The following is a 23,436-nucleotide window of genomic DNA, read 5'->3' as shown; positions in this document are numbered from 1 at the left end:
ACACCACTGGTCACAGAGCTCCAGGCAGAAAAGCAGTCCTTAACAACTATCCTCTTGTCCTCTAAAGCCAGGCCAATTTTGTATCCAATTTGCCAAATCACATGAATCCGATGTTACTTAATCTTCTGGACCTGAAGAACCTTTTCAAATTCTTTAGTAAAGTTCATTTAGATAGCATACAGCACCCTTTCCTCATCAAACAATTTTGTCACTTGCGCAAAAAACTCAATCAAATTTGTAATAGATCACCTCTGCAGAAAGCCATGCTGACTATCCCTACTAAGTCCATTATTTTCCAAATGCGAGTTGATGCTGTCCCTAGGAATTTTTCAATAATTTGTCTATCATTGATATAAGAATACCATCCTATAATTTGCTGGATTATCCTTTTTAATCAAACTAACTATTCTTCAGCCTTCTTGGTCCCTGCCTGTGGCTAAAGAGGATAGAAAGGTCTCTGACAAAGCCTCAGCAATCTCCTCCCTTGTCTTCCTCAGTATCTAAGGATGAGACCAGTTATCTACTTAATGTTTTTCAAATAACCCAATATCATCTCTTTAATATCGACATGCCTGAGAATATCAACGTACCCTTCTCTAATCTTACCATCATCTATGCCCTTCTCCTTGGTGATTACTCATTACTTATTAAATACCTCATCCACTTCCTCTGGTTCCATACATAAATTCCCTCCTTTGTTCTTGAGTGGACCTATCCTTGCCTTATTGTGTCTAATATACATATAAAATGCCTTGGGATTCTCCTAAATCCTTTCCAAGCACATTTCTTCTAGCCCTCTTCATTTGTCAAGTTCTTTCCCGCTTCCTTTATATTCCTCAAAGGCCTTGTCTGACTTCAGTATCCTAAACCTTACATATGCTTCCTTTTCATTTTTGACTAACCTTTCAATATTGCTCGTCATCCAGGATTCTCAAATCTCGCCACCTTAATGTGTCATCCTCAAAGGAACATCCTGAACTCTGATCAACTCACATGTAAAAGACTCCCACTTGTCAAATGTGAGATGTGACCTCAAACAATGACCTTCAATATAATTTCTCTAGTTCCTGTCTAATATTGTTCTAATTACCCATACCCCAAATTAGTACTTTCACCCAAGGACCAGTCTTATCCTTATCCATAGCTACTTATGGAATCGTGATCACAGTTCCCAAAATGATTGTCCACTGAAGCTTCAATCACCAATATAAGGTTTAGTCCAGTCCCTTCAAGACTGTTTCAAGAAATCCTCCTGAAGGCAGCTAACAACCTCTGCCCCATGTAATTCCCAGGCACAAAAGGAAGTCCCAGTCAATATTGGGGAGTTAAAAATCACCCATAACAACACTGTTGTTTTTACATAGTCATAAAGTCATATAGCCCGGAAACAGACCTTCTAGTTAAACTCACCTGCACCAGCCAAACATCCCAACCTGATTTAGTTCCATTTGCCAGCATTGGCCCATGAAACTCTAAACTCTACCTATTCATACAACCATCCTGATGCCTTTTAAATGTTTTTTTACTTGTATCTGCCTCCACCACTTCTTCTAGCAGCTCATGCACTATCCTCTGCATGAAAAAGTTACCCCTTAAGTCCTTTCTCAATTTTCCCTTCTCAGCACAAACCTATGCTCTCTAGTCTCCCCCACCCTAGGAAACATTCCTTGGCTATTCATCCTATTCATGCCCCTCATGATTTTATAAACCTTTATAAGGTGACTGCAGTCTCCGATACTCCAGGGCAAAAAGCCCCAGTCTATTCAGCCTCTCCCTATAGCTTAAACCCTCCAATCCCGGCAACATCCTTATAAATCTTTTCTACACCCACTCAAGCTTAACAACATCCTTGCTATAGAATGGCGACCAGAATTATACACAGTGTTTCAAAAGTGGACTCACCAATGTGCCGTATATCTGCACCATTACATCTCAACTCCTATGCTATAACTGATGAAGGCAAGCATGCCAAACGCTTTCTTCACCACTTTATTCACCCACGACTCCACTTTCAAGGAACTATGCACCCACACACATAGGACTTCTTGTTTGGCAACACTCTCCAGGGCCCTACCATTAACTTTATAAATCTTGCACTGTTTTGCCTTATCAAGATGCAACAACTCACAATTATAAATTAAATTTTGTCTGCCACTCTCCTCAGCCCATTGGCCCATATGATCATAGTCCCACTGTATTCTGACATAATCTTCTTCAGTGTTCACTACATCACCTTACTAACCAGATCTCCTATGTTCATATCCAAATCATTCACATAAATGACAAAAAGTAGTGGACCCACACTGATTCTTGTGACACACCGCTGGTCACAAGCCTCCAGTCCAAAAAGCAACCTTCTGCTATCATCCTCTGTCTCCTACCATCAAGCCAATTTTGTACCCAATTGGCTAGCTATCCCTAGATTCTGTGTGATCTAATCTTACTAACCAGTCTCCATGCAAAACCTTGTAGAACACCTTGAAGTCCATCAGGAGAACGTCTACTGCTCTACATTCATCAATCTTTTTTGTCATCTCTTCAAAAACTCAATCAAGATAGTGAGATACGATTCCAAAGGCACAAAGCCATGTTGATTAGCCCTAATCAGTCCTTGCCTTTCCAAATGCACGTAGATCCTGTCCCTCAGAATTCCCTGCAAAAACTTACCTACCAATGACATAAGGCTCACGGATTTCTAGCTCCTTGGCCTTTCCTTACAATTTGCCTTAAATAATGGGACATTAGCCATCCTCCAGTCTTCCGGCACCTCACCCATGGCTATCCATGACACAAATATCACAGCAAGGAGCTCAGCAATCACTTAGTCCATACCTCGACACAGTTCTGTCCCCCTTGGTCCAAGTACCTCGACACGGTTCTGTCCCCCTTAGTCCAAGTACCTCGACACGGTTCTGTCCCCCTTAGTCCAAGTACCTCGACACGGTTCTGTCCCCCTTAGTCCAAGTACCTCGACACGGTTCTGTCCCCCTTAATCCAAGTACCTCGACACGGTTCTGTCCCCCTTAGTCCAAGAACTCCCCACCTACGTTCGGGACACCACCCACGCCCTCCACCTCCTCCAGGATTTTCGCTTCCCCGGTCCCCAACGCCTTATTTTCACGCTGGACATCCAGTCCCTGTACACCTCCATCCCCCATCACGAAGGACTCAAAGCCCTCCGCTTCTTCCTTTCCCGCCGCACCAACCAGTACCCTTCCACTGACTGAACTGGTCCTCACCCTGAATAACTTCTCTTTTCAATCCTCCCACTTTCTCCAAACTAAAGGAGTTGCCATGGGCACCCGCATGGGCCCCAGCTATGCCTGTCTCTTCGTAGGATATGTGGAACAGTCCATCTTCCGCAACTACACTGGCACCACCCCCCACCTTTTCCTCCGCTACATCGATGACTGTATCGGCGCTGCCTCGTGCTCCCACGAGGAGGTTGAACAGTTCATCAACTTTACTAACACCTTGCATCCCAACCTCAAATTCACCTGGACTGTCTCAGACTCCTCCCTCCCCTTCCTAGACCTTTCCATTTCTATCTCGGGCGACCGACTCAACACAGACATCTACTATAAACTGACTGACTCCCACAGCTACCTGGACTACACCTCCTCCCACCCTGCCCCCTGTAAAAACTCCATCCCATATTCCCAATTCCTTCGTCTCCGCCGCATCTGCTCCCAGGAGGACCAGTTCCAACACCGCACAGCCCAGATGGCCTCCTTCTTCAAGGACCGCAGATTCCCCCCAGACGTGATCGACGATGCCCTCCACCGCATCTCCTCCACTTCCCGCTCCTCCAACCGCCACCAAGACAGAACCCCACTGGTTCTCACCTACCACCCCACCAACCTCCGCATACACCGTATCATCCGCCGTCATTTCCGCCACCTCCAAACGGACCCCACCACCAGGGATATATTTCCCTCCCCTCCCCTATCAGCGTTCCGCAAAGACCACTCCCTTCGTGACTCCCTCGTCAGGTCCACACCCCCCACCAACCCAACCTCCACTCCTGGCACCTTCCCCTGCAACCGCAGGAAATGTAAAACTTGCGCTCACACCTCCTCCCTCACTTCCCTCCAAGGCCCCAAGGGATCATTCCATATCCGCCACAAATTCACCTGCACCTCCACACACATCATCTATTGCATCCGCTGCACCCGATGTGGCCTCCTCTATATTGGGGAGAAGGGCCGCTTACTTGCGGAACGGATCAGAGAACACCTCTGGGACGCCCGGACCAACCAACCCAACCACCCCATGGCTCAACACTTTAACTCTCCCTCCCACTCCACTGAGGACATGCAGGTCCTTGGACTCCTTCACCGGCAGAACATAACAACACGACGGCTGGAGGAGGAGCGCCTCATCTTCCGCCTGGGAACCCTCCAACCACAAGGAATGAACTCAGATTTCTCCAGTTTCCTCATTTCCCCTCCCCCCACCTTGTCTCAGTTGGTTCCCTCAACTCAGCACCGCCCTCCTAACCTGCAATCTTCTTCCTGACCTCTCCGCCCCCACCCCACTCCGGCCTATCACCCTCACCTTGACCTCCTTCCACCTATCACATCTCCGTCGCCCCTCCCCCAAGTCCCTCCTCCCTACCTTTTATCTTAGCCTGCTTGGCACACTCTCCTCATTCCTGATGAAGGGCTTATGCCCAAAACGTCGAATTTCCTATTCCTTGGATGCTGCCTAACCTGCTGTGCTTTAAACAGCAACACATTTTCAGCTGTGATCTCCAGCATCTGCAGACCTCATTTTTTACCGTTCAGCAATCACTTGCCTAGTTTCACACTAAGTTTTGAGAAACACCTGATCAGGTTCCGGGGATTTTTAAGATCTCTAGCACCTCCTCTTCTGTAGTATGAACTCTTTTCAAGACATCGCTATTTATTTCCCCAATTCCCTAGCTTCCATGCTCTTCTCCAGAGTAAATACTGACAAAAAATATTTGTTTAGTATTTTACCATTCTCCTGTGCTTCCACACATAGATGGCCACATTAATTTTTAAGGAGCCCTATTCTCTCCCTAGTTATTCTTTTGCTCTTAATGTACTTCATGAATATCTTTGGATTCTCTTTAACTTTATTTCCAAATCATCTCTTGTTCCCTTTTTGACCTCCTGATTTCTCTCTAGAGTATGTTATTCACTCAGCTGTCTAGGTCTGATATATGCCTGCTTTTTCTTGACTGGAACCTCAACTTCTTTTGTCATCCAGCATTCCCTACATCTACCTATCTGTACTTCGCACTAACAGGAACATACAGTCTCTGTACTGTTGTCATCTCATTCTTAAAGACCTTCCACTTTTCAACTGTCCCTTCACCTGTGAATATCCTACCTCAAGTAATTTTAAAAGTTCCTGTCCAATACTGTCAAAATTGGCCTAACTCCAATTTAGAATTTTAACTGTTTGATCAGTTCTATGTTTTCCCATAACTATTTTAGAACTAGTAGAATTATGGATCACTTTCCCAAAAGTCCTCCTCCACTGATACCTTAGTTACTTGCCCTGCCTTATTTTCCAACAGAAGTTGGAATGTTGCTCATTTTCCAGGGGGTATATCCACATACTGAATAAGAAAGTTTTTGTGTACACACTTAAATTCCACCCCATCTAAGCCCAAAACACTATAACGGTCCTAGTCTGTTTGAAAAGTTAAAATCCGTACCATTACGTTCCTATTTCCTTACCAATAGGTGCAATTTCCTTACATAGTTGCTTCTCAATTTCTCATTAACTAATACAGGACCTTTAATACAATCCAACAAAGTAATTACAACTTTCTTAAGTTCCACCCATTATAATTTGACTGGATGATGTCTCCAGAATATCCTCCTTAAGTACAGCCACAATGTTATCCCGAAGCAAATACACCACTTTCCCTCCTCGCTTGCTTCCCTTTCTATAACATCTATACTGTGGAACATTAAGCTGCCAGTCCTGTCTGTTCCTGTCCTACATTTCTGTGTTATCAGATTATCCGGCAAGATCGCAAGGTCCCACTGCTTAGCTAAACTATGTTATCCGACATTCAATTAAGTGAACGAAATACTCCCTGCCCGTGTCCTTCGGATAATCGAGATTCCTCTGTATTTGACTTCCTCCCCTATCTACTTACAAACATCTTTCCATGATCTACTTATGTATCTTTCCTCTATTTCCTGCTGGTTATTGGGAGAACTATAGCATTACTCCATCCTTGTGATTTCTACTGCCTTATTCCTGAGTTCTAACTTACTGGAGGTCCTCTTCAATGTGTCCTCTCTCAATGCAGCTGTTGCATTCTCCTTAAGCAGAGTCAAGAGTGTGCTGCTGGAAAAGCACAGCAGGTCAGGCAGCAGAGGAACAGAAGAATTGACATTTCAGGCACAAGCCCTTAGACAGGAATGAGGCTTGTGGGTTAGGGCTGAGAGATAAAAGGGAGGAGGGTGGGACTGGAGAGATGGTAGCTGGGAAAGCAATAGGTGAATGAAGGTGAGGGATAAGGTGATAGGTCAGAGGGGGGAGTATTCGACAGGTCAGGAGGGCGGTGCTGAGTTGAGGGCTTGGGACTTGGATAATGTGGCGGGGGTGGGGGGGGGGGGGGAATGAGGAAGCTGGTGAAATCAACATTTATCGAGTGTAGTTGCAGGGTTCCAAGGCAGAATATAAGGCGTTCTTCCTCCAGGCATCGGGTGGTAATGGTTCGGTGGTGGGGGAGTTTAGGACTTTCATGTCCTTGAAGGAATGGGAGGGGGAGTTGAAGTCTTCAGCCACTGGGCAGTGGGGTTGGTGGGTGCGGGTGTCCTAAAGATGTTCTCTGAAACAATCCACAAGGCGGCATCCTGTCTCCCTGAAGTAGAGGAAACTACACCAGGTGCAAAGGATGCAGTAGATGATATTGTTAGAGGTACGGGTAAATTTCTGTGGAAGGAACCCTTGGGGCCTTGGACGGAGGTGAGGGGAGTGGTGTGGGCTCAGGTACTGCGCTTCATGCTGTGGCAGTGAAAGGTGCCAGAAGTAGGGTGTGGGCTGGTAGAGGGGGTGTGGACCTGATGAGGTCTTTGGTGGTGGGGTCCGTTTGAAAGTGGTGGAGGATGATGCGATGAATATCCAAACAGACCCCGCCAAAGATATATTTCCTCCCCATCCCCATCAGTGTTCCAGAAAGACTATTCCCTCTGCGACTCCCTCGTGAGGTCCATAAGCCCCACCAGCCCACACCCCACGATTGGCACTTTTCCTTGTGACCGCAAGAAATGCAAAACCTGCACCCACACCACCCCCCTCACCTCCACCCAAGGCCCTCAGGGATCCTTCCTCATCAGTCAGAAATTTACCTGTGCCTCTACCAATATCATCTACTGCATCTGTTGCACCCAGTGTAGTCTGCTATACATCGGGGAGACAGGACACCTTTTTGCGGATCATTTCAGAGAACATCTCTGGGACACCTGCACCTACAAACCCCTCCACCCTGTGGCTGAACGCTTCAACTCCCCTTCCCACTCCACCAATGACGTGCAGGTTCTGGGCCTCCACCACCACCAAACCATTACTACCTGATGCCTAGAGGAAGAACACCTCATATTCTGCCTTGGGACCCTGCAACCACATGGGATAAACGTTGATTTCAACAGTTTCGTCATCTCCCCCCCCCCCCCCCCCCCCCCCCCCCCCCCCCCCCCCCCCCCCCCCCTCCTCCCCCCCCCAACATTAACCTAGTCCCAAGCCTCCAACTTGGCACCACCCTCCTGACCTGTCTATTACTCCCCCCCGCTTACCTATCACCATGTCCCTCACCTTCATCCACCTATCACTTTCCCACCTACCTTACCCCCAACCCCACCCCGTCCCATTTATCTCTCAGCCCCAACCGACATGCCTGTTTCCTGATGAAAGACTTATGCCCAAAACATCGATTCTTCTGCTCCTCAGATGCTGCCTGACTTGCTGTGCTTTTCCAGCAACACATTGTTGACTCTGATCTCTAGCATCTGCAGTCCTCACTTTCTCCTAATTCTCCTTAATCAGTCATGGAGCACTTTTACATCCCTCTCTATCATGCCTGAAGCATTTAGACTCTGCAACGTTGAGGTCCCAGTTCTGCCCTTCTCTCAGCCAAGTCTCTATAATGGCTTGAACATTGTAGTTTCATGTACCAGTCCATGCTGTAAGCTCATCTACTTTGCCTGTTATGCTGCTTGCATTAAAGCAGTGGCTGGGGAAACCTTTGCAAACAAGTATTTGGAATGGAATCAGGAGATACGCAAAAAAAGTTGGGTTTGATTAGAAAAATTGATTTCTAATGGAAAGGTAATGGAAAGAGCTGCTGAAGATAATATTTATGTAATCGCATATAAGGATTTCCAGGAGACATTTCATATAGTGTTTTACAATAGACCTGTGAAAAATGTTGCTGGTCATGGTACAAAAGGGAACAATCAAAAACGAAAAGTGGATTTACAGGTAGAGGCAGAGGACATGGCTCAGGTAATAAATACTTTGCAACTGTCTTTACAAAAGATGAGGATACTTTTCAGGCCATGGTGACACAGACATATAACCTGTCACAAGAGGGAACAAAATCTGTAAAGTTGACAATGTAGATTCAAAATTAGCGAAATGATAGAAAACAGAGTATTATTTTTTCCATATTGGAGCACGGTCAGTACGGCATCCTTGCTTTTCCAGATATTTATTCATGACCTGAACTTGGTGTGCAAGCAACAATTTCCAAGTGTGCAGATGATAATAAATTTGGAAGAACGGCAAACTGTGTGAGCAATAGTGTGGAACTCCAAAAGAACTGTGACAAATTGGCAGAGTGGGCAGATAGGTGGGGAATGAGGTTTAATGCAGAGGAGTGAGAGGTGATACACTTTGGTACGGAGCACATTGAAAGACAATATAAAAGAGAGGAACAATTCTACAAGGAGTACAAGAGGAGAGGGACCTAGGTGTACATGTGCACAATCATTGAAGGTTCAACCTGTACAAGACACTTACTAAATTTCAATAAGAGTATTGTGTACAGTTGGGTGCCACATTATAGATGCTGAAAATGTGTTGCTGGTTAAAGCACAGCAGGTTAGGCAGCATCCCAGGAACAGGAAATTCGACATTTCGGGCCAGAGCCCTTCATCAGGTGTGCTTTAACCAGCAACACATTTTCAGCTCTAATCTCCAGCATCTGCAGACCTCACTTTTTACTCTGCCACATTATAGAAAAGCTTCAGCAATGAGGATAGATTAAAGAAGTTGGCACTCTTGTCCCTGCAGAGAAGACAATCGAGAGGAGATCTGCTTGAATTTTCAAAGTCATGAGCGGGCTGGACAGAGCAGATTGGGTGAAGCTGTTTCCACTTGTAAGTGAAACAAGAACAAGAGGGCATAGGTGTAAAATGACATGCAAGCAAAGCAAGGGTGATGCAAGAAAAAAAATCTTCATACAGTGAGATATTAAGGTATGGAATGCTCTGCCTGGAAATATGGTGAAGGTTCAGAATTGCACACAGTACTCTAATTGTTGCCTAACCAATGTTTTATGCAGTTCCAGCAGAACTTCCCTGCTCTTAAACTCTATACCTCAGCTAATAAAGGCAAGTATTCCCATTTGCGTTCTTAACCACTGTCAACCTATCCCGCTAGTTTAAGGGACATGGGATTATGTACACCAAGGTCCCACTGATTCTCAATGCTTCCAAGGGTACTACCACTTATTTGAAAATGGTGACCAAGAAGATCGATGAATGTAGAGTGGTCGATGTTGTCTACATGGTCTTTAGCATGGCCTTTGAAAAGGTTCTGCATGGTAAACTGGTTAGTAAGGTTAGATAACATGGCATTCAAGGACAGCTAGCTAATTGGATACAAAATTGGCTGGACAGTAGGAGACAGAGTGGCGGCAGAGGGTCATTGTGACCAGCAGTATGCAGCAAGCATCGGTCCACCGGGTCCACTATTGTTCATCATTTATATTAACGTCTTGGATGAGAAGGCAGAAGGCATGATTCATAAGTTTGCAAATTACATCAAAATGGGTAATATAATGAACAGTGAAGAATGTTATCTAAGAGTACAATGGGATCTTGATCAACTGGGCCAAAGGGCCAAGGAATGGCAGATGGTGTTTAATCTAGAAAAAATGCAAGCTGTTGCATTTTGGTAATACAAACCAAGGGCAGGATTTAATAGTAGGGCCCTCAAGAATGTTGTTGAATAGAGAACCTAAGGGATGCATGTACATAGTTTCCTGAAAGTGATGTCACAGGTAGAGAGGATGAAATCAGCATTTTAAATTCATTGGTTAGTGCATTGAGTAAAGAGTTCAGAAATCATGTTACAGCTGTACAAGACATTCGTAAGGTCACATTTAAAATACGGTGTACAATTCTGGTCAACCTGCTGTAGGATGGATGTTATTAAACTGGAAAGAATGCAAAAAAAAAATTTACAAGGATGTTACCAGGACTGGAAGGCTGGACAGGCTGCAAACTCTTTTTTTTCCTGGAGCATGGGAATCTGAAGGGTGACCTTAAAGAGGTTTATAAAATCATGAGGGCCATAGGTAAGATGAACGGCCAAGGTCTTTTCCCCACGGTAGGAGAGTCCAAGAGGGCATAGTTTTAAGAGGGGGAATATTTAAAAGGGATTTGAAGGGCAACATTTTCACACAAAGGGTGGTGTGTATCTGGAATGAGCTGCCAGAGTAATTGGAGATGGGTACAATTATAACATTTTAACAATATTTGGACTGGTACATAGATAGTAGAGATTTAGAGGAATATGGGATAAATGCAGGCAAATGGGACTATTAAGTTCAGGAAACATGGCCAGTATGGATGAGTTGAGCCAAATGACTTGTTTCACACTATATAACTCTCTGCATTTCTTTACCACCTTTGTCCTGTCCAAATGCATTGCTTCACATCTATCCAGACTAAATTCTATTGCCACTGCTCAGCCCAACTATATCCTCCCACAATCCAAGGCTTTCCTCTCACTATTTACCAATTTTCATATCATCCAGGAACTTATTGATCAACCATCATACATTCAAGGCTAAATTATTTAAACAGCAAGGGCCCCAACAATGATCTATGACACAGGCTTTCAGTCACAAAAGCACCCTTTGACTATCAACCTTGGCTTCCTGACACTCAGCTAATTCTGGATACAATTAGCCAGATTTCCTCGAATTTCATGGAATCTTACTTTCAGTATCAATCTCCTCTGCAGGACCTTGTCAAAAGCCCTGAAGCCCAAGTAGACTACATCAAAAACACCATCCTCATCTACAAATATGGTCACCTCTTCAAACAATTTAATCAAGTTGGTTAGACATGACTTACCATAACAAAACCACATTGACTGTTCTTGATTAATCCCTTCCTGTCCAAGTACAGATTAATTATGTCCCTCAGAATTGTTTCCAATAGTCTCCCTACCACTGAGGTTAGACGGACTGCCTCTAATTTCCCGGTTCATCTTTTCCTCCCTTCTTGAGGGACGGTATCACAATGGCTGTTCTCCAGGTCTCTAGCGCCTCTCCTGTGGCCAGGGAGGAATTGAAAATTGCTAGTGCCCCTGCTATTTCCTCTCTTGCCTCATTCATACATTTTATCTAACACTTAAATTTAATTATATCACAGTTTTTATCCCTGATTTCTACAACCACCAGCAAACACAAAGACAATAATTCATCTAGAATCCGACATATATTGTCCAGCTCCATGCACTATGGTTTATATTGTTCTCATATAAGTTTTCCAGCTTGGAGCTGGTGTGTAGTTATAGTTGAGGAAATTTTGCTACAGCTTGTGCCTCCTACTTCTGAAGCACCTTTGTGGTGAATTAAGTTTAAAACCAAGTTGTTCCTCTGGAAGGATGAATGAAAAAAAACTTCTTAATTTTTTTTCTCTGAGCAACTTATTTCTGCTAAAACTGGAGGGAGAACCCAGCATGATTAGTGACTTGGTCAAATATGCGAGAACACCTGATTGCGACACTTTGGAACATTTTGCCTCTTATCCTTTTGCCTTCAAGAAAAACCGCCATGGATGAAGTGGTTCACTTTTCAAAATTCAATTTTTGCAAAGAGAAATCATATTTTTTTTCTCTTTACCTGATGAGTAAGATAATGTGTGTATTTATTCAGATATTTAGAAGGGTAAGTATTTATATTTTCATCTTACAAATTTTGCATAATCATTAAACTTGCACCTTTCCATAATGTTTTTTGTAATAAATCTATAATTGTGCTTATTAAAGAAACTTAGTTAGTGGATTTTTTTATTCCGGGTCTAATACAGAAGACAACTGACTTATCAACACTTGGATATAATATTTTGTGTGCTACCAGTGAAGTAGTAAGATCAGAGCAACAATGCACTCCTGTGTCTTGGTCATAACAACATGTACCTGCTGCGGCATAACATGTGCTGAAGACTACTGTTCATGTGCTGCCAATTAACCCGACTTTATAATCAAATTCTTCTCCATTTTGTCGTTTTTTCAAACTTTCTCCTAAAATAATTGTTGTGTGCTACCTTCATCCTTTCAACTGTCTCCTACAAATCCATCCTTTTGCTTAAAATAACCATACACTCCTTCCACCCTCCAAGTTCAAAAGCTGTTCTTTTACATGTACAATGATATTTAAATATAAACTCAATCACTTTATATAAATATAAACTTTATCAAAGTATGTTTAAAAATACTTACATCTTGAAACAACTTCTTATCTGCTATCAGTTTTTTAGATGACAGTGTCTTAGTAACGTGATAAAAGGCAAGCAGTGCCCTATGCTGACGCAGATCATCCTGAACCTTAACAGATTCCAACAGTGTGGGAATTAATTCTGGCCAGTGTCGAGGGCAATCTAACCTGGCAACCTTAGCAATCAGTACTCCAATTTGCGTTGCAATCTGTAAAGATATAAACCACAAACAGGTTAAATGATCAAACTCAGAAGCAGTCCATGAAAAGAAAAGTGCAGAACTACTGGAAAAAATATTTATGCTGTCAAATGAGCACAGTTAAACAGAAATCATTAGCTTTCAGATTTAAGAGAAAATCTTTGTTCAACTAATTTCAGTTAATGGATAAATTTGATTTTGTTTGTAAAAGGTTATTCTCCAAAAAAAATTGTTAAGTCAGCACAGACAAGAGGAGATTATGAAAATTACCAAATATCTGTACTCATTTTTAATCAATGCTGATTCAACTGACGGAAAAAAGATGATTGTTCAAATTGCATTGCAGTTCACTAACGCTTAAAAGCTCAGAAAAGCACTAAAGTTATAACCTAGCTACAAAGTTAGAGCTTCAACACAGAGTCAGAATTGTTCCAGATGGGTTGGGACATCAATATCACATCTCCACAAATGGATGTGTGGAAAGAACCCCATGTTAAGATTCAAATTTATGACAGTTTCATAGTTAATAAGTTTTGTTGACTTTGGTTGAAGGATTATGGACACCTGGAATAATTATTTTTAAAGACATCAAAGAAGGGACAGTGAAACATTTTTTAAAACAAAGATTCTTGAATCCTTAAATGAAAATCCCGTGGGTTCCAAATAACTGCTTGAATTCACATCAGGGAAAACATTTCACTGGTTTTATGATTGATTTTAGGGGTGTTCTGTGAGAATGGTGCTTTGCATGCATGGAGAATTTTTTTGGATTTTCATTTGGGGAAGCTTGCTGAAGGGAAGGGGCTATACGACTCAATTCTCTTATGACAAGAGACAACAGGTGCAGGAGTAGGCCATTCTGCCCTTTGAGCCTGCACCACCATTCAATATGATCATGGCTGATCATCCTTACTCAGTATCCTGTTCCTGCCTTATCTCCATAACCCTTGATTCCACTATCCTTGAGAGCTCTATCCAACTCTTTCTTAAATGAATCCAGAGACTGGGCCTCCACTGCCCTCTGGGGCAGAGCATTCCACACAGCCACCACGCTCTGGGTGAAGAAGTTTCTCCACATCTCTGTCCTAAATGGTCTACCTCGTATTTTTAAGCTGTGTCCTCTGGTTCGGCACTCACCCATCAGCGGAAACATGTTTCCTGCCTCCAGAGTGTCCAATCCTTTCATAATCTTATATGTCTCAATCAGATCCTCTTTCAGTCTTCTAAACTCAAGGGTATACAAGCCCAGTCGCTCCAGTCTTTCAGCGTAAGGTAGTCCCGCCATTCCAGGAATTGACCTCGTGAACCTACGCTACACTCTCTCAATAGCCAGAATGTCTTTGCTCAAATTTGGAGACCAGAACTGCACACAGTACTCCAGGTGTGGTCTCACCAGGGCCCTGTACAGCTGCAGAAGAACCTCTTTGCTTCTATACTCAATCCCTCTTGTTATGAAGGCCAGCATGCTATTAGCCTTCTTCACTACCTGCTGTACCTACATGCTTACCTTCATTGACTGGTGTACAAGAACACCCAGATCGCTTTGTACTGCCCCTTTACCTAAATTGATTCCATTTAGGTAGTAATCCGCCTTCCTGTTCTTGCCACCAAAGTGGATAACCATACATTTATCCACATTAAACTGCATCTGCCATGCATCTGACCACTCACCTAACCTGTCCAGGTCACCCTGTAATCTCCTAACATCCTCATCACATTTCACCCTGCCACCCAGCTTCAGTATCATCAGCAAGTTTGCTAATGTTATTACTAATAGCATCTTCTATATCATTAAAATATATTGTAAAAAGCTGCGGTCCCAGCACTGATCCCTGCGGTACCCTACTGGTCACTGCCTGCCTTTCTGAAATGGAGCCGTTTATCACTACTCTTTGTTTCCTATCAGCCAACCAACTTTCAATCTAAGTTAGTATTTGCCCCCAATACCATGCGCCCTAATTTTGCTCACTAACCTCCTTTGTGGGACTTTATCAAAAGCTTTCTGAAAGTCTAGGTACACTACATCTACTGGATCTCCCTCGTCCATCTTCAGAGTTACATCCTCAAAAAATTCCAGAAGATTAGTCAAGCATGATTTCCCCTTCATAAATCCATGCTGACTCTGACCTATCCTAGTTTCATCCTTTATAACAGACTCCAGCATCTTTCTCACCACTGAGGTCAGACTAACTGGTCTATAATTTCCTGCTTTCTCTTTCCCACCTTTCTTAAAAAGTGGTACAACGTTAGCCACCCTCCAATCGGCAGGAACTGATCCCGAATCTATCAAACTCTGGAAAATAATCACCAACACATCCACGATTTCTAGAGCCACCTCCTTCAGTACCATCAGGTCCCGGGAACTTATCAACCTTCAGACCTAACAGTCTCTCCAACACTAATTCCTTGCAAATATAAATTCCCTTCAGTTCAGATCCTTCAGCCAGTTACCTCAGGGAGATTGCTTGTGTCCTTCCCCAGTGAACACAGATCTGAAGTAACAATTCAATTCTTCTGCCATTTCTTTGTTCCCCATAATATATTCCCCTGTTTCTGTCTTCAAGAGCCCAATTTTAGTCCTAACCATTTTTTTGCCTTTCACATACCTAAAAAAGCTTTTATTATCCTCCTTTATATTTTTGGCCAGTTTACCTTCATCCCTCATTTTTTCTCTGCGTATTTCCTTCTTAGTAATCCTCTGTTGTTCTTTAAATGCTTCCCAGTCCTCCGTTTTCCCACTTACCTTTGCTATGTTAGACTTTTTCTCTTTTAACTTTATATTTTCCTTAACTTCCCTTGTCAGCCATGGCATCCCATGCCTCCTCCAAGGATCTTTCTTCCTTTTTGGAATGAACTGATCCTGCAACTTCTGCACTGAACACAGAAATATCCGCCATTGTTCCTCCACTGTCATCCCTGCTAAAGTATTGCACCATTGAACTTTGGCCAGTTCCTCCCTCATAGCTCCATAGTTCGCTTTATTCAACAGAAATATTGTCACTTCCGATTGTACCCTCTCCCTCTCAAATTGCAGATTGAAGCTTATTGCATTATGGTCACTACTTCCCAATGGCTCCTTCACTTCGAGGTCCCTGATCAATTCTGGTTCATTGCACAATACCCAATCCAGAATTGCCTTCTCCTTGGCAGGTTCCAGCACCAGAAAAAGTTCTAAGAATCCTTCTCAGAGGCACTCCACAAAGTCTCTTTCTTGAGGTCTAATACCATCCTGATTCTCCCAGTCTACCTGCATGTTGAAATCCCCCATAACAACTGTAGTAACATCTTTGCAACAGGCCAATTTCAGCTCCTGATTCAACTTACATCCGACATCCAGACTACTGTTTGGGGGCCTGTAGATAACTCCCAACAGGGTCTTTTTACCCTTAGAATTTCTCAGCTCTATCCACACTGACTCTACATCCCCTGATTCTAGGTTCCCCCGCGCAAGGGACTGAATATCATCCCTTACCAACAGGGCCAACCCACCCCCTCTGCCCATCAGTCTGTCCTTACGAAAGCACGTGTAACCTTGAATATTCATTTCCCAGGCCCTGTCCACTTGAAGCCACACAATATCGTATCTACCAATTTCCAAAAGAACCTCAAGCTCATCCATCTGATTTCTAATGCTTCATGCATTCGTGTATAGTATTTTTAATTTGTTACTGCCCTCACCCTTCCCATCAACTCCTATTTCACTCAACCTTTCAGCGTGATCCCTTTTTGACTTTTCTGCCTCATTGATACAGTTGTCTTTCTTGACTTCCCTTGTTCTAACTTTCCCTTCGATTTCCTTCTTAAACATCTAGTTTGTCCCCTCCCCCAGCTACTTAGTTTAAACGTAGTTGTGTTGCAGTCGCAAACCTGCCTGCCAGAATGCTGGTCCCTAACCTATTAAAGTGCAAACCGTCTCTCTTATATAATTTATGCTTACCACAAAACATACCCCAGTGATCCAAGAATTTAAATCCTTACTTCCTGCATCAGTTCCCCAGCCACACGTTCAAGTCCATTACCTCCCTGTTTCTGGCTTCACCAGCCCGAGGAACTGGAAACAAACTGGAGATAACCACCCTGTACGTCCTGCTTTTCAGCCTTCTTCCTAGTTCTCCAAAGTCCCGCTACAGAATGTTCTTCCTCTTCTTCCCGACATCATTTGTGCCGACATGTACCACCACCTCTGGCTCTTCACCTTCATCCTTGAGGATTTCCTGCACTCTGTCTGTGATGTCTTTAACCCTGGCACCAGGAAGGCAACACACCATCCTTAAGTCCCGTCTGCTGCCACAAAAACCCCGGTCAGTTCCTCTCACTATAGAGTCCCCTATTACCACGGCTCTGTGCGATGTCCGACTCTTCGCTCTGCCTCCATGCGAACTTTTGATTGACAGACCTGGCCGCTTTGTGGACTGGCAGTGTCATCTGTCTCTCTTGTTCTCAAGCACCTTTGTGGTGAACCCAGTGAAAAACCTGATTGTCCTTTATGACCTGACTGAAAGACTTTTCAATTCTGCATTTCCTAAACAAGTTGCATCTGCCAAGATCACAGAAGTAGCTGCCCATGTTTGATGATGCCTCTCTGCCTCCATATGCAAGAACATCAGACAGCCATCTGTACACCTAAAAACATCTGAACCCTTTCCCCTTCAAGAACGAAGACTTACTGGTTAAAAATGCTTATTTCCCAAAGTGAATTACTTTTTCACTTTTACCTCTGTTTGTGCACATACACACACGTTATCTAAAGGGATAAACATTGACATTTTCATATTACAAAGTGCATTAACCAGTTTGCTATTTCATGGAATAAGTTTTGTTTAAAAATAAATCAATACATTAGTGCTCATTAAAGAAAGCTGGCTGATCGATCTTTATATTTTAAGTCTCATAAAAAATAATGCTATTGACCATATGAGGAGCCAGGTAAAATCATTAAATTGATGTTAACTAGAAAAAGACAGCACAGTCCTCACATCTAGGTCATAACAAAGCAGCAATAAAAAATTTAATTCTTCTCAATTAAATAATTACCTGGTCATTTATTAACATTACCAAAACCTTCTTGCCAGCAATGTCAATGTACAATATATTTGAAGTGGCAGCATCAAGGGATAACAATGGTAACAAATAGAGTAACTAGGCATGACCTCCTTATTCATTTTGATTGACGTAATTTTAGTGTGACGTGCACTCAATACAAAAGTGCTGGAGTACAGTGAAAAATATATAGTACTGCCATACAAGGCACCATATTAGGTACAAGAACCTAGGTACAGATTCTCATAAAACAAGGAAGAAAGAAAGAACAAAGTTGAAAGTTAAACATAATCATAGTGCAAAACATACAAAATAAGGTTAAAAGTCACACACTGCAGATCTTCTTAGTTTTAAGTCGAAAATAAAGAAATAAAGCTAAAAAGGTCAAACGTTGCAGTCTTTCTTAAATGCTTAGCTACAATAAGTGGGACTGTACTTCAGAGAACCACCTTGAGACTGGAAGTCCAAGGTGAGGCCATGCCAGGCCGACAGACTGCCACATACAGTCAAAAGGCGACAATGCAGAGCCCAGAGACTGCCACTGATTTTTAAACTATCAGTAGCCAGCTCAAAGCTATAGCGAATGAAGTGTTCACCCAACATAGTGTGAAGCTATAATGTGAAACTAGTTATTGAAGAATATGACTTTTACAATCTTATATGCATTCACACACACATAAGCAGGCATGGTGATTGTAGTTACCAAGGAATCAGAAAAATAACAATTTGCAACTATTCATATTCGCCTAGTTCTCTTTCTACACCAGGTAGTTTGACTTAAGCGCTTCTGTATGTGTAGATATACGCAAACACATTATGAATCATAGAAATGTCACCATTTAAGATGATTGCAGCATACTTGTAATTTTGCATTATTTCTCATTTGGCCGAATGAGGCAGTCTTTACTGGCACAACAGTGAGATAGCCATTTATCACAATTTTCTTCCTCGCTTAAATGCTAACAAAATGGCAATGCAATTTCTTCCATGTAAAAGAAAGAACTGTCCCAAATAAATAATCCTTAGAAATCAATGTGAAATCACATCACCAACCTGATTCACTGGTTCGTTAAAATTTGCAATCAGCCCTGCTCGCAATGAGGATTTTTCTTCTTCTGATATAGCACTGTCAAAAGTAAAAACAAATTGTTTTGACAGATAGCTGTAAATAACTCAAATAACGATGCAATAAATGCTGACAAAATACCCATATTATTGTTGAAATTATTTATACGATATACAACATTCTGATTCTGGATTAGTGGTGCAGGAAGATCACAGCAGTTCAGGCAGCATCCGAGGGGCAGTAAAATCGACATTTCGGGCAAAAGCCCTTCATCAGGAATACAGTTGAAGGGTTTTTGCCCAAAACGTCAATTTTACTGCTCCTCAGATGCTGCCTGAACTGCTGTGCTCTTCCAGCACCACTAATCCAGAATCTGGTTTCCAGCATCTACAGTCCTTGTTTTTACCTGTACAACATTCTGAACATAGTACTAAAATGCTGATAATGATACACGTTTTACATATACAACAGTCGTCTGGTGATTTTCAGAGAAATCACAGCAAAAAAATTAAAACTTTTTCTTGATAAACAAGACTACCACTTTAACTTATTATTTCAAAAGCAAATCCTCATCCACCAATCCTTCTGTCTTCTAGGTTTCCGTCTTGAATTGGCAATATCATTTACTAACACGAAAGATTCCAAGGCTATTCGAAAATCAAATCTGCTTTGAAAAGGACAAAAATCAAATCAAATCAAGAGGTTGTGCACAGATTTGTGGAAATAGTGTACATATGGCAGGGCACATTCATTTGAGGACCTTGGAAAGATTTAAAAAAAAGAAATTCTGTATTGATGACGGTGGAAGAATTAAGCATGGCATTCTTAATTGCAGTAATCGTGATCTTAAAGTGGAGGAATGAGAGACAATTCTGTTGAACTTTCCATCCCGGCCCCCTCGACAAATCTCGACAAATGCATTTTAAGGGCGGCACGGTGGCACAGTGGTTAGCACTGCTGCCTCACAGCACCAGAGACCTGGGTTCAATTCCCGACTTAGACGACTGACTGTGTGGAGTTTGCACATTCTCCCCGTGTCTGCGTGGGTTTCCTCCGGGTGCTCCGGTTTCCTCCCACAGTCAAAAGATGTGCAGGTCAGGTGAATTGGCCATGCTAAATTGCCCGTAGTGTGGGGTGAATGGGTGGGTTGCGCTTCGGCGGGTCGGTGTGGACTTGTTGGGCCGAAGGGCCTGTTTCCACACTGCAAGTAATCTAATCTAAAAAAAAAGGGACTCCAATGCTTTAAAACACAGTAAAATCAATAAGATTAAAATATTACAGTAGGCAACTGACAGCAATACTTCCTTGCTGCAGAAGAAAATATTGAGGGGAGGCATATGAGGGGGCCGGGATGGAAAGTTCAACAGAATTGTCTCTCATTCCTCCACTTTAAGATCACGATTACTGCAATTAAGAATGCCATGCTTAATTCTTCCACCATCAATACAGAATTTCTTTTTTTTAAATCTTTCCAAGGTCCTCAAATGAATGTGCCCTGCCATATGTACACTATTTCCACAAATCTGTGCACAACCTCTTGATTTGATTTGATTTTTGTCCTTTTCAAAGCAGCAAAATGACTTTTTCTGAAATTCACTGTGACTGAGTGAAGAATTATCTCCACTCTTCCATCTTAGCCTTTTTGCAGAGTTTACTACGTTTGACCATGATGAGACCGGAGCAATCAGGTTTGTGAATTTTGGATTGGAGATAGAACTGGGCAGTACATTTTGTTATAGCTTTACATTTTGGAATCATCAGAACAATTTGCAAGAATACCAGTTTAAGAGGTAATTATTTCAAGAGGAAACACTTTTATTGCATATGGGGGAACGCTGATTGGTTGGTAAGTGAACTCTGATTGGTTGGTAAGTGAACTCAGATTGGTTGAGGCTTTGTCATGGAAAATGCATCTATTACTGCTAACTGACAGTTAACTCCCAGGTTTTGCTTAAATTTTAAAGGAGGTAGGTTGGATCTGATTGATTAGGGCATTTTCAGGAAATTAACCAGTGAATGGTTGGCAGTTATTTTGTTGCACTGCAACAGGCACGTTGTATGTACATAATCTTTCCATCTGCAAAGAACAGAGCTTGAGTATTAATATATTATTCGAGACAGGTCAGTTAGCTCAATTGGCTGATCAGCTGGTTTGGTATGCAGTTTCCTGCACCGGCTGAGGTGACCATGAAGGACTCTCATTCTCTCCATCTCCCCTCATCTGAGATGTGGCGACCTCTCTCTGATGGATAGTAGCCATATGGTGTCTGAGACTATGGCAATTTTATCCTTACACTTTAAGTCAGGGCACTGTTTAAAAATTAGTATTGCCATTTTAGAATTCATTTTTCCCTTAAGGTAATTATGTAATTTTACAACTCTGCCTCAGAAAGTAGTGGAAGCAGAGTCCTTACATACTTTTAAGGCAAAGGTTCTTGTTAGGCAGGAGAACCAAAGGATATCATGGGTAGCTAGGAATGGGAACAGGAATGAAAGCAGCCTCTGCTTAATGATCTACTTCTGTTCCAACTTCCTACACTTATACACAACTCATTAGGCTAGGAAGAATAAGGAGTACTTACTGTGGAGCAATACGTCGCCAGTAACGATCAATTCCATTTTTGAAGTATAACACAGCAAGCCACCGTACATTTACATCTAATGCGTGATTAGTGAAGATATTCTGAAAGGTATACAATAAATGAATTAATTTGTCTGAAGGACAGAGCCAGTGGTTTAAACTGTACAAATTAGAATTACGTGCAGGTTTTACATCAAAAATGTATCCTTACTCTATTCTTAGTTTTTCACAGTTTTCAAAATCACCATACTGAGTTCAAGAACCAACAGCTTGCCCATTACTTGCTGAGTTGGCTTTCAGATGAATTACATCATTCATCTATAAACTTTTAACTGCTAAGTCAGAGACATTTTATAACTGTACCAGCCACACTGATCTCTCAACAACCAGTCGATGCAACCAGAGAAAAAACAACACAAGAAAAGTGCTGGTCAACGGAAAAGTCAGAAGGATCATCTCATGCCTGGCAACAAAGATGACTGAATTGTCTGGATAGTTTCTCCCCTCTGTCCATAATCTCTTTCAACCTGCCTATGTAAGTGCGAGTGTGTTTTTGCTTACATGTGTGTTTGTGCATAAGAGAGAGATTAAAAAGAGATGACCAAAATTGCCTATTTATTCTTCCAACTAAAATGAATAACCTTACACTTACCCACATTATGCTTCCATCTGTCAAATTTTGGCCATTCACACAACCTATCCATGTCTACTGTAAACTTCTTTTTTCTTCATTCAAACTTCCTTTCCCACTTATTTTAATGTCACCTGTAAATTTGCCTATTGTACATTCTCGGAGAAAGTGAGGACTGCAGATGCTGGAGATCAGAGTCAAGAGTGTGGTGCTGGAAAAGCCCAGCAGGCAGCATCCGAGGAGCAGGAGAATTGATGTTTCTGGCATAAGCCGGATTCCTGATGAAGGGCTTATGCCGAAATGTTGATTCTCCTGCTCCTCGGATGCTGCCTGACCTGCTGTGCTTTTCCAGCACCACCCTCTTGATGATTGTACATTCTATCCTGCATTCAAGTCATTAGTATAGACTGTAAACAGGCACAAAAATTACATCAGCAGGACAATCCATGTCCCTTCAGGCAGAATGAATACCGATTTCCAGTTCCAAGCATATCGACTATGTCAACGATATAGTACCATTGTGGTTGCAGGAGATGATGCTTCTGAAATACTTCCTTAATTATCTATCATTGTATCTCTACTTACACATCCTTAGTTTCCCAGTTCCTTGAGCTATCTTGATTTCATGCCCTTGTTATTGCTCATTTAAGTTTAAAATTCAATGAGGACAATTGTAAAAGTACATGTACTTTTACAATGAGATCATCAATTAATTGTACACCACCAAAACAACGTTGCCTGCTCCATGTTTGGATCAAAAACATTTTCCTCCAACAAACTGTGCTGAAAACACTGTATGAATTCACCAGGCTACCTTTACCAACCTGAATTTTTCAATCTAATATAAATTAAACTCATTAACAATCACCATTTTGCCTTTCTCACAAGTCCCCAATATTTTTTTTACATTTCCTGAATCTGTAGTGTGGTTATGAGACCAATAAACCACTCCCAAATGTAACTTCTTACCTTTAGTATTTCTTATCTCTACCCTAAATGATTCAACATCCTCATCTCAAGAACAAAGGTAATCTATTATACTGATGCCATCTTTAATTAAAAGAGCTATACTTCCAACATTTCCTTCCTAAATGTGACATATACTTGAATATTGCAGTGACCATCTTTATTATGTTGTAGCCATGTCTCTAGTTTGGCTATCTGATCATGGACTCTGAGTAAATTTGTGCTATTAAT

At 42.2% G+C, this 23,436-nt stretch overlaps 1 protein-coding gene across 1 annotated transcript in view; it reads right to left on the bottom strand.

The window, feature by feature from the left end:
- The window catches only part of ipo11 (importin 11), a 476,887-nt gene that overhangs the window by 397,749 nt on the left and 55,702 nt on the right, over positions 1-23,436 (bottom strand). Inside the window, exons 3-5 of the mRNA XM_060823716.1 lie at positions 21,610-21,710; positions 19,015-19,087; positions 12,727-12,930 (exon numbers count right to left, since the gene is read on the bottom strand). Coding sequence (XP_060679699.1) covers positions 12,727-12,930; positions 19,015-19,087; positions 21,610-21,710 — 378 coding nt within the window. The remainder of the gene's footprint in view (positions 1-12,726; positions 12,931-19,014; positions 19,088-21,609; positions 21,711-23,436) is intronic.

The sequence above is a fragment of the Hemiscyllium ocellatum genome, chromosome 1 (genome assembly GCF_020745735.1).
Source record: "Hemiscyllium ocellatum isolate sHemOce1 chromosome 1, sHemOce1.pat.X.cur, whole genome shotgun sequence".
Taxonomy (NCBI): Eukaryota; Metazoa; Chordata; class Chondrichthyes; order Orectolobiformes; family Hemiscylliidae; genus Hemiscyllium; species Hemiscyllium ocellatum.
Note: the sequence above shows the minus strand (reverse complement) of the source record. Positions and strands in the feature narration are given on the sequence as shown.